Source organism: Trachymyrmex septentrionalis, unplaced genomic scaffold (genome assembly GCF_001594115.1).
Source record: "Trachymyrmex septentrionalis isolate Tsep2-gDNA-1 unplaced genomic scaffold, Tsep1.0 scaffold11, whole genome shotgun sequence".
NCBI lineage: Eukaryota > Metazoa > Arthropoda > Insecta > Hymenoptera > Formicidae > Trachymyrmex > Trachymyrmex septentrionalis.
The window spans coordinates 2,122,790-2,134,269 of NW_017304228.1; the positions used below are offsets into that span (position 1 = coordinate 2,122,790).

The window sequence follows — 11,480 nt, forward strand, 5'->3', positions numbered from 1 at the left end:
ACATTTTTCAGTGTATGTATTGCGTGCGTTCTTTTGCGCTAAAATCGACAATGATAGCGCATGAGCGGACTCATACTGGGGTGAAGAAATACGCCTGCGAGTCCTGCGATAAAACCTTTGCGTGTCATAACAGTCTTACCGCTCACACAAAGCAAGTTTTAATATTTCTTATATAATTTAATTTATTGTTTATGTTTTATCTATCCTATATGTATTTATTCTTGCTTCATTTTTTAAATATTGAATGCATATTTTCATCTCTATGTTTTCAGTTCTGTGTCTATAAACTTTTATTCTAGACTTTTTTTTATTCTTTATTATTTATATTATACTACTTTTTTTGCACAAGACGTAATAAATATCCAAATTCTTATTAATAAAGACCTATTCCTCATTTCAGATTACACACGAAACCGCACAAGTGCAATATATGCGACAAATCATTTAGCGCAAGCACCATCCTAAAAAATCACATGAAGAGCCACACGCGGGAGAAGCCGAAGATATCGCCGGAGGCGGAAAGTCTAGTGCCGCAAGTGGTACTGCAAGAACCGCTTGTCATTAGCGACGCTGGTAATAAAATCAGCGTAGCACAGGTGCAGTCGAAACAGAAACAATTATACGAAAGTGTCGGCGTAACCAGGCCGCATGAATGTTGGGTTTGTCACGCGGCATTCAGGAAAGTTAGTCACTTGAAGCAACATTTTCGCAGACATACGGGCGAACGTCCTTATAAGTGTCCCAAGTGTGACAGGTTCGATCTGACATTTCTAGTGATCTATGATCAAAAAGTTTCTTCAGCATAAGAACTACGAGTATATAGAAATACAACCAATTTTTTAATCAATCTATTGACTAATTTAAGTTTTAACATATTTGACATTGATCAAAATGTTTATGTCTTCTGGTTTGCAGGAGATTCACATCGAACAGTGTTCTGAAATCTCACTTACATACGCACGACGATACGAGGCCGTATAGTTGTTCTGTATGCGACACGAAATTCTCGACGCAGAGCAGCATGAAGAGGCATTTGGTCACACATAGTAATAAAAGGCCATACATGTGTCCATACTGTCACAAAACGTTTAAGACATATGTCAATTGCCGAAAGCACATGAAGAGGCACAAACACGAGCTGGCACAACGGGTTGGTATATTTAATGTACGCTAGAATGCACTAGAGAGCCTAGGACAGGATAGAGATCCGAGAACCTCTCTATCCTGTAGTCAATCAACAGGTTTGAACAACCTTGTCATATGATAAAAACGCACAAATGTAATTCCACGTTGAAGTAGCTTTCTTTTAAGCTCTCTAGTGTAACGCTACAAAAAGTATTAGAAAGTATTAAAATCTTATATGCGTAAATAGCAATTGGAAGAACAAAAGATGCAAGCTCAGAAGGATTCACAGCCTTCGAGCGAAGCTAAGGAAGCTACATCATCGTTACCGGAGAGCATCACTCTAACCGAAGATATGGAGGTGTCCTTTCAACCACAAATGGCACCAGATTTTACGCAGGCTTTTTCTGATCAGTTTCAAAATATCAACACGGAGAAAGAAAAATCCTTTTTACTACCGGATAATACAACGCCATCGATAGTGAATCGTATGTTTTCCAAAAATTATATATAAAATTCGACAAAAATAATTAAGAAATCGACAATTAATTTATATTCGAAAATTAATTTAGAAATCGACGAGAGTTAAAGCTGAATCTTATATGTATAATTTCAGAAAATTTATCTGTCGACACAACTAATTTAAGAACGTCGCAAACTTTACACGCCGATGAAACTGGTACTATCACGTTACCTAATTACTCAGGGGATCAAACTTTCACGCCGGTACATAAGTTCAATATTCATAAAAGATGCATAAATGTATAGTGTAATGTAAAGAAAGATGCATGAATTTAGAAAAACTTGCAGGAAAGTATACGAGAGATAGAGGAGACTCTAAATCAGCAGTTATTCAACATGGGCATGAATCTCGAGCTGGAAACAAACAATTTGCCGAGGCAGGTGGACGAAGCGAACACAAATTCTCTCGACAATTCTAGAGAACAGCCGGTGCTCAATATTATATATGAACATAACAAATCTCTGGAATCATCAGGCAATACCATATTTATGTCACAATTTGATTCATTTGATATGAACCAAATAACATTGCAGGTAACTGCATTTTCTATGCAGAAGCGATGATTTTATTTATATATATCGATAAAAGCATGTATTTTAATGAAGCACTAATATTTTATAAGCATGAAATTACTAACAATCCATTTTTCAGACGGATAACGATATAGACATTGGTTTAAATCCAAGCAACTCTATGAGTATGTCCAGTATTTTGCCCAGATCCGTGGAAAGTCAACAAGAAAAACAACAAGCTGTTCCAGTTACTACAGCTAGCAATATAGACACTTCTCAAATTACGAGAAATACTCATCTGGTGGTAATAAATCCTAAGGAAAATTGTTCGGAATTAGTGAGACTTTCACAAATATGCCCGTCGAAGTACTCAAAAGTCATCGCAAAAGCGGATACCACAAATGGATCGGAGATGCAAGGCATAAATGGGCATGAAAAGACACCACAAAAAAGTAATGCTAAATCGTGTGAAAACGAAAGAAATTCTTTTATGTAAGTTATTTTTATTTATATGTAAAATCGTTTTACTGTCGGACAATTAAAAGATATGCAATGTTTGTAGGAAGAATTTTCAAAGTACAATGCCATCAAAGACGCTTGTTTCATCTGACATAACGGACAACTCAGCCAAAATATCGCAGTGTAACACTCTGCTGCAATGTCACGTGTGCGGCGATCAAGGTTTTTCGACAGAGAAATTGAAGGTATAAGAAACATTTCATAGATATTCGTACATTAAAACATAAAATTGCGACTACTTCCTAAATTATGTAAAATTAACGTAATTATTACAGGAACATTTGAAATCTCATCGTGGTGACAAAGAGTATGAATGTTCTGAGTGTTCCCAGCGATTCTGCACGAACCGCGGTCTCAGTAAGCACCTGAAGATGCACATGAACAAACAGTAAGTGAATTGATTGACAACAAGAGAGATGTTTCTCAATGAAAGATCATAAATTTTTTCATACAGGCGATGGAAATGCATGATATGTCAAAAAGTATTGGACAGCAAACTGCAAATGAAATATCACAGCAAAATTCATACCGCAACTTGGAATGTTTCGTCCATGGAGCCGGACACTTCTCAGAAGAATATTATTTCCTCGAGTTCCGGTTTAACAACGCTGGATGTCCGAGCAGATTCAAACTCGTCCGTTTCTGAGAAGGTTTTGATGGCCGCAGTCGCCGAGAAAAAAAGCATGGACCGCGCTGATGTAAGTACATGCAAATATTTGCATTGGTTCGCAAAGTCTTGCATTTGTAAAGCGGCTGATAATATTGTTGTAACGTTATTCGATCGTTCAGGAGAATATAGTGAAGAAAGAGATAAGGGAATACACTAATAAATGCAAGTACTGTCCGAAAACTTTCCGTAAACCAAGCGATCTCATCAGGCACATTCGCACGCATACGGGTGAACGACCTTACAAGTGTGATCACTGCAACAAAAGCTTCGCGGTCAAGTGTACTTTGGATTCGCACATGAAAGTTCACACGGGCAAGAAGACATTCTATTGCCATGTCTGCAGCAGCTTGTTCGCTACAAAGGGCAGTTTGAAGGTTCACATGCGATTACATACAGGTAATTCCTAGAATTTTATGTTGTACGCGCAACATCGGGAATAATTACAATATAAGAAGAATTTTACTATTTAAATATTTTATCTTTTAATCCGGAAATAGTCACCTGATTTTTTTACGTAAATAATTACCTGGAACGTTTTTATATCTCAATTAAAATAATTATTATTAACAACATATCGCATATTATTATTGATTGTTTTCCGATTTGAGAACCTTATGAAAATCAATTCAATCATAATTTTTTTAAAAAGTAATTAGAAACAAATATTAATACAGAATAAGTACGTTAAGTAGCTTATTATGATATTATATTATTATATTTCTAAAAAAAAAATTTTATTTAAGCTTTTTTATTGTTGGTTTTCGATGGAATTGCACATCTAAAAGTTCGTAAAGAATAGTTATTAAAAACGAAAGAAATTGTTGAATATTTTAAACTATATCCATATAAAACAATATTTTACAATTCGCATTTTTTCACTGGGATGTAAAACACCTCAGATGACTATTCACGAGTTAAATATTAGAATTATAATTAATATGTTAAATATGAGAATTTTTACTTGAAAGAAAAATGATAATGCATAATTATATACGTCTTAAATCTTTCAGGTTCGAAACCATATAAATGTCTCGTGTGCGATCTTCGATTCCGCACTTCGGGTCATAAGAAGGTACATATGTTGAAGCACGCAAGAGAGCATAAAGGTGGCGCAAAACGTAAGCCGAAACACTTCAAGGTTGCTGCGGTGGCAGAAGCGGCGGCCAGCCTCGAAAAACTCGGCAATAGTTCTCTTGATAATGCGTCAACAACGACGACTACTGCCATAATCAACGATGAAGCCGCGCCGTTGCAGAATCTGAATTATCCCACGTTAGAGCAAACAGTGAATCTTGGTACCGCGGTTCATTTGCCGAATCAAATCGCGTTTAATCATACCGACACCACGACGACAATTCTCAATAACAATTCCATACTGTCTGTAAACGAAAACAACGAACTAGTCGCGAATCTGCAATTCTTGTTAGCAAATGGTCTCGTAACTTTTCAAACGGACGATACCCTGCTGACGCAATCAACGACAAACAGTTCCGATGCTACCGGCGCCGGAATGCCAACTAACATGATCGAGTTAGTTAATCCGGATCCTTTTCAGGAAGCTTGCAACTTGGGTAACGCCAATCACGTGGTAATAACCAGTCAAGTGCCAGCGGAGACGACGACCGCGGATACGAGCAACACGGCAGTTATTCAGATGAACAATTGTATGCCTCCTGTATCTATGGTACAAATTCAGACTCAAGATACAAATAGCGTTGGTGTGTTTGAAGCGAAAACGAGTAATCAAACAACGACAGCAACTATGGCGAAAGCTTCGGCGCAGCCTTCAAGTAAGGAATGCGACGTATGTGGAAAAACGTTCATGAAGCCATATCAAATGGAACGACACAAACGCATTCATACAGGGGAAAAACCGTTCAAGTGCGAGCAGTGCGGCAAGTCGTTTGCGCAAAAATTTACGCTGCATCTGCATCAGCAGCACCACACCGGTGATCGGCCGCACTCTTGTCCGCACTGCAAGCGCCTTTTCACGCAGAAATGCAACTTACAGACACATCTAAAACGCTTCCATCAGACGGTCATGCTCGATGTTAAAAAGTTGAAGAATGGCCAACAGATGCTGGGCACACTTCTACAAGACAATCAAGGCGGCACTACTAAGCTGCTAAACCTAGACGACATACTGGTGGTAGATTTTCTCAAGTAAATGTCTTAAGAGAAGTTCTTTCCTTTTCTTAAGAGAAAATCAACCCTGTGATTTGCAAGCAAATCGCTTGCATGTGTAATATAATGTACTAATTAAAAACGTGCCACAAATGAATTTATCGATGATTAAATATTACGCTTTTAAATGACGATAAAAGATATAGATGAAAGATTTCGAACGTTAAGTAAATCAAAGCTGTGATGAATGTTTCATTTTATATATCTAATGCTGTAACAGATGCTGTACTCGAGGTGTAATTTAATTTTATTTAGTTGATTACTGTTATATTTTGTATCGCCGAGCTACATGTAAAATTGTTGTACGAGAATTTCGTTTTCTTTAGCATCGACACGATTAACATTTATTTTCTTTTATTTAAAATAAAACGCACTGTTACATACTTGTTTGATTCAACATAGATAAGTACATAAAACTTCTCAATATAAAATAACAAAACAAGAGAAACTTAATGCTGGAAGTCACAGTCGATTTCGAGAGCGGGACACCCGTCGGGATGGTTCTTGTAAAACCAACAAGGTTTCACCTTCTTTAAAGGTGTGCTAGCATTCTTCCTCCTCTTTTTCTTCTTGTCAATAATGCCGGGAATTCTAAACTGCACCTTTCCCTGAGCAACGCAGAAGATGTGACTGTGATTCTTCAATAAGGTTTGCAACCCGCCGCACTCGTTTCGTAGCTGTTGCAGTATCCCAGGCGCGATCAGCTTCGCCATCTCACCGATGCCGATCTGTCCGCCGGCGTTCCACGTTTTACCAGGTTTCCGTTCCAACGGTATTCTGCGATTCACGCGAAGGAGATGTGCCACAACTATATTGACTATCTCAAGGATTAGTCCTTTATCCAATTGTGTACAATTCCGTGTTTGTTCTGTCGAGTCCCTCGGTTTGAAACTCGCGGACCACAGTTCGCTGTTTCCCGCGTCAGTTCTTACACTCTTCACCTGGGACCTCGCATTTATAATCCTCTGAATATCGGCATCCAGCGCCGCGATATTCTCCTTTGTGTAAGTTCTCTTCCATCCGACGAAACAAGTCCGCTTGGTCGATGGGATTCGCAATCTGTCCACTAATGTGAAGAAGCCGCAACCCTCGCAAACGCTTTTAACATAGGACATGTACTCTGAGTACTGACTTTCGGCAGCGTTGCATCGTCGATACTTGCTACCATCGAATTCGTAGGCGCAACATGGCAATAAGAAGAATCGGCACTCATAGGAACTGCGCGCAGCGATTACGGGAATCCACGGGGTGAGTTCGTCTGAATGATTCCCTATGATCCAGTCTACATTAGGAAAGACTGTATCTGAGGATGGAATGATTGTGCTGACCTACAATATCATATGATTATTGAAACAAAACGAAATTAAATCTGATAAAAATTAATATTAATATTATTAAATTTATATCAGTCTATTTATCTGTCCTAATACGTATGAAATAAAGAGTATACTCATACGATCACAATAAATTCTTAACGAAGAAAGAACGCGAGCTTAATTATGGACTAACATAATTAAAATGAGATAAAATTACAATTGCATGATAAAATGAATATTAGTATTATTAAATTTATATCAGTATATAAATTGATCAATTTTTAATACTGAAATAAAAATATTATATCATAAGATCACAATAAATTGCTAATGAAGGGAAAATTAATTATGGGCTGACGTAATTAAAACAAAATTATATTAAATATAAAATAAATATTAGCATTATTAAATATTATGTCAGTCTATAAATTTGTGTTTTTATCAATTTCTAGTATATATGAAATAAAAATATTCATAAAATTACAAAAATTGTCAACAAAAGAGAAATGCAGGCTTTTAATTATGGACTGATATAATATCCAAGTTTATTCAAGTAGATAACGATTGCAAAAAATTTTTCACACACTTGTAAATGAGTGCTCTTTGGAAATAGGTCCCAGATCTTTCTTCTGCGTAAATCGATCCCTGTCCCTGTGTGACCTTCGCTAGACAAGATGTAGACGAGAAGGCCATTTCCGCAGCCGAGATCAACGAATGATTGCAACTCCTTTACTCCCTTTTCCAGTCTCTCCTTCTCCCAGAGTAATAAGAGGTAAGTAGCAATCGCGACATCCTCGTAAACGAACTTCGCCGGGTCGGTGTTTTCCGGCCACACGTTCACCATTCCCATGCCGTATTTCTCTTTCAGTCGATTGTATAACAAGGTATACTTCTCAACAGAGATGAGACTAAGGGAACTGATCCTCGGACCGACGTTATCGTTTTCATTGTTTATCCATTTTATCAATCGTGGAAAGAATTTAGACTTGAGCCAATCGCAGTTTCTGCTGTAATTATCATTCGATTTACATACGTTTATACATGTAGATGCATATTCATGATGCTGTATCCTGTAGGCTGTATTCAGACCCAGAGATTGTTTACCTAGGACAATCGGTTTGTGAAAACTGGTAACGCTAATCGATTTTTTATCAATAAATACGAATTCTAACGTAGGCGAGAATATTTGTGTGTTTCGAGGCAGTAATTTTTTCACGCATAGATAAATCTTATCGTTCACAGTCCCGATTGGATCAGTACAGTCTGCAGTACATTGAACTTGGCAATATTCCGCAATATCTAAAGTGTCTAATAAATATTTTACATCTCCTGAGGATGAGTCGCACTCAAAATCATCAGGTTGGATTTTCAGTCTTTCAACATGTTCGAAAATATCTAAAACGTCACGATTGAGTTGAACCGTTAATAGCTCTTGAGATGCTAGGATCCGACGATTAACAACATGAGGATTTCTCATCCAAATCCCAATGGCGTTCCAGAACTGTGAGTTACTACTGTTAGTGGTCTCACTAACAACCTCTTCAAAATTCATTTTTTTCTATCTAATACTAATTTACCACATATGTTTCGTGTAGATTACAACTTATGTCGATTTATCATTTGGGCGTTGGAGTACCACCTGGCTGGTTGTACTGTCATAAAAAAAAAGCCAGAAGTTATTACTAATATTCAGATACCGAGTTTAATACAAGTAAATGAGAAGAATACCTTTTGTATCACCCATTTGGCATCTAGTAGTGCTTTTTCCATGATTTGCTGAATGCGTTCTTCATCGGACTCCGAGACATGCTGCTTGAAGCTCTGAGAAAAAATTTTGTCTTTAATAACGAAAGTTTATCTTATTAATAGACAATCTGCTACAAGAGATCTAGTTTTCTTGCAAAAATTGTAATAATTGTTAAGAAATTTAATAGTTTAACATTCTTTAACTTTCTTGTTAAATTATCATTATATCAGAAAATCATTTTATACTTACTTGCTTGACCGAATGCTTGTAAAATTGCTGCGTGTGTTTCGGTAGTTTTTCGCATTCACGCAATAGATATTTATACAACTGTTTAGATGTGTTTATCGTCGCGCTGCCAACCATTCGGTTCGCCATCGTTTCTCGGAGATCGCGAGGCGCACGTGGAGTCATAAGTTTCTCTCTCCTTTACATTTATTATTACTATTACTCGATATACCGTGTATTGATAGTAAGAGTCTCATGGAATATATACCCACTATTGATAAAATAGAAAGCAAAGATTTCTCTTGTTCAAAGCCAATTTGTACTAATACATAACTTAAGCAAATTAATAATTTTTATATTACTTTTTGTTGACGATACAAAGTTGTAGTATTAATTAAAAAATAAATACTAATCAGTAAAAATATTAAAGCAAAGATTTCTCGTTTAAAATAATTAAATCTGTGCCAACAGATAATATCTTATATGACAAATTATGACTTTGTATCGTCTTTTGTTAATAATACAAGATTGCAGTATTAATTTAAAAAAAATATTAATCAGTGAAAATAAAATAAGATATAAAAATTAAATTTTTGTGAAATACAGAAAAATTAGAGGCAAGGCTATAAGAAATGTTATCTATACTCTTAATCATAACGCACATCGTGTCAAGAAGAATGATTGGCACATTTTTAATTTTTTAATATCTTATCTAATAGCGATACAATTACTTGGTTCTTATTTTTCTATGTTTTAACGATATGAATAGAGTTGTGTCCCAATCACAATATTTCCTGACAAACTGAATCATAAAATAACACACACAAAAGCCATTCTCATTGTTCGATGATGAATAAATACTTATATACAATTTATTTTTGATGATGTCATGTGATGGAGATGAAATGTTACAGCAGATTGAGACTACGATACTGTGCAGAGTCTTTGAATCTTTTCTGCAGTCTTAGGATGTTATTGCATTTGTGCGTTTTTGTCGTATAACAAATGTGTATAGAACAGAGAGATCCTTGGATTTCTCTATCCCAGCCAATCAACAGGCTTGAAAAATTTGTTGTACGCACAAATGAAATATCACTCTTATTCATACAATTCCATATGCAACACACAATAGAATAACCAGTAGAAAGTTTCAAGTAAGATCACAGCAATCTTCCTAGCAATCTCGAATACGTTCGTTATTCGTCGAATATGTACTCGCGTTTATCTTTCTCATTGTATTTGATATTCTTTTATACGGTTGATATCGCTCATACAAACGTTACTACATCACATGCGCTTATATAAAAAAATCGTATTTTACGAAATATCATTGTTCCATTATTAGAACTTAAAACACTTATATACTATATATAAATTCTATATGTGATGTCACGATCATATCGTTGATCTGCAAAAAGTGTTCGGTTAAAGCTATCGTTATTCTCTAAAATACCGATATATAAAGATATTAAAAAATAAATATATATATTTATATATATACGAGAGGTTGCAACAAGTAAAAAATATACAATTGTTATATGCTATGGTGGTCGCAATAAAAGCCACCTAATATCCTTGATGGGGGAAGGGAAAAAATGGGAAAAAACCGATCTTTACCGTGACGAAACAAGGATATTACGTACACGAAAAATCACAACCAACGAGTAGCCAATTATTATGCTAGTAACAAAAATAATGATTAATACGATTAATATTACAATAAATTATGCCGTGCGGCTTCAGGAATTTTACGAAGGTGACACTCGCTTGCTCCGTCTGTCGGAATTGTTAATTTGATTAACGTTTACTCTCTACGAAGTCATTCATATATTTGTAAACTGTACCGCAATATTTTCGAACAACCCTTGATTACGGATCTTTTTTTTCTTTCGAATTAGGCATCGTTATTTCTGACGACTTTACTAACTAATATCGTATTTTGGCATTTTGTTCTGGCAGTTTGTTAGTTCGCGAAATGCGTGAAAAATGTATTTAAGACACATATAAAATTGCGTGTTAAATGATGCATGGAAATGAGTGAACTATATTATGCATCACGTGTAACTACAGGGTTGCTCTCGACTCTCACTCACGCGAGTATCTATTAATAATCGTCTTGTCTAAAATCTAAATAACAAAGTAATAGCTGCCCTATTTTTATATAATCCTCAACCAACGCTAGCTACCAAGTATGCCGTGCTGAGGGATGATGATTCTGACAGAAAGGAGGGCGACCGCCTATGATCACAGAGGGATTCTAAAGAAGTATAGAGTCCTATCACTTAAAGTAAGGATTGTTTAAGTCTCGCTCGAAGACGGCCGTTCCCAGCAACACAACCATCTACGCCACAACGGAGGCGGCTTCCTACGCCGGTATAGTAAATTGGCGCCTCCGCGTCGCGTATTGAGGGCACTGACTATCGCCTGATCGAAGGCCTCCTTGAGGTCGTGTTGCGTTAATGCAGACGTCTCTACATAATTGACGGCGCCTAGTCTGTGCGCCAATTGATGCCCCTGAATAGTAGTAATCGCTGATTGCCCATATCGCGCCAGTTGCAGCATTAAACGCACGTCCGATCTTAAGTCGCTTTTTGTCCCCACCTAAAAAATTGTAACATCAATAATTTATATTATATACATGTATATATATATATATATATAT

General features: G+C 36.3%; 4 protein-coding genes across 9 annotated transcripts in view; 1 reads left to right on the forward strand and 3 right to left on the reverse strand.

Annotated features, from left to right (window-relative positions):
* Positions 1-5,872, forward strand: part of LOC108750336 (zinc finger protein 236-like) — a 16,685-nt gene extending 10,813 nt beyond the window's left edge. For 5 of the 6 annotated variants that reach the window (XM_018489727.1, XM_018489760.1, XM_018489735.1 and 2 more), the window contains 12 exons: positions 12-151; positions 401-754; positions 916-1,150; positions 1,373-1,610; positions 1,739-1,848; positions 1,933-2,178; positions 2,297-2,649; positions 2,720-2,861; positions 2,952-3,064; positions 3,131-3,374; positions 3,466-3,742; positions 4,357-5,513. In XM_018489727.1, the coding sequence (XP_018345229.1) occupies positions 12-151; positions 401-754; positions 916-1,150; positions 1,373-1,610; positions 1,739-1,848; positions 1,933-2,178; positions 2,297-2,649; positions 2,720-2,861; positions 2,952-3,064; positions 3,131-3,374; positions 3,466-3,742; positions 4,357-5,513 (3,609 nt within the window). Of the gene's footprint in view, positions 1-11; positions 152-400; positions 755-915; positions 1,151-1,372; positions 1,611-1,738; positions 1,849-1,932; positions 2,179-2,296; positions 2,650-2,719; positions 2,862-2,951; positions 3,065-3,130; positions 3,375-3,465; positions 3,743-4,356 lie in introns of all 6 variants that reach the window. The other variant, XM_018489751.1, reaches the window with a different exon arrangement.
* Positions 5,873-5,905: 33 nt separating this feature from the next.
* Positions 5,906-8,407, reverse strand: LOC108750370 (probable tRNA (uracil-O(2)-)-methyltransferase). The gene is made up of 2 exons (XM_018489779.1): positions 7,433-8,407; positions 5,906-6,858 (listed from the first exon to the last, which is right to left on the reverse strand). Exons 1-2 carry the CDS (start codon positions 8,396-8,398, stop codon positions 5,980-5,982), a joined length of 1,845 nt encoding a protein of 614 aa, XP_018345281.1. The 5' UTR covers positions 8,399-8,407; the 3' UTR covers positions 5,906-5,979.
* A 15-nt stretch (positions 8,408-8,422) lies between these two features.
* On the reverse strand, positions 8,423-9,104 carry LOC108750377 (LYR motif-containing protein 9-like). The gene is made up of 3 exons (XM_018489792.1): positions 8,843-9,104; positions 8,575-8,667; positions 8,423-8,498 (listed from the first exon to the last, which is right to left on the reverse strand). The coding sequence occupies exons 1-3, from the start codon at positions 9,002-9,004 to the stop codon at positions 8,463-8,465; spliced, it is 291 nt and encodes a 96-aa protein (XP_018345294.1). The 5' UTR covers positions 9,005-9,104; the 3' UTR covers positions 8,423-8,462.
* Positions 9,105-9,917: 813 nt separating this feature from the next.
* LOC108749013 (ras-related C3 botulinum toxin substrate 1-like) overlaps positions 9,918-11,480 on the reverse strand; it is a 3,799-nt gene continuing 2,236 nt past the window's right edge. Inside the window, exon 3 of the mRNA XM_018487500.1 lies at positions 9,918-11,419. Within this exon, the coding sequence (XP_018343002.1) occupies positions 11,117-11,419 (303 nt within the window). The 3' untranslated portion in view covers positions 9,918-11,116. The remainder of the gene's footprint in view (positions 11,420-11,480) is intronic.

Bases quoted from the DNA above. Each gene is read 5' to 3' on its own strand.
- LOC108750377 (XM_018489792.1), bottom strand. From the start codon at position 9,004: ATGACTCCACGTGCGCCTCGCGATCTCCGAGAAACGATGGCGAACCGA. The intron at 8,668-8,842 runs GTAAGTATAAAA...ATTTTTTCTCAG, and splicing joins ACAAGCATTCGGTCAAGCAA to AGCTTCAAGCAGCATGTCTC. The intron at 8,499-8,574 runs GTATTCTTCTCA...TTTTTATGACAG, and splicing joins CCAAATGGGTGATACAAAAG to TACAACCAGCCAGGTGGTAC.
- LOC108750370 (XM_018489779.1), bottom strand. From the start codon at position 8,398: ATGAATTTTGAAGAGGTTGTTAGTGAGACCACTAACAGTAGTAACTCA. The intron at 6,859-7,432 runs GTGTGTGAAAAA...ATGATATTGTAG, and splicing joins CAAAGAGCACTCATTTACAA to GTCAGCACAATCATTCCATC.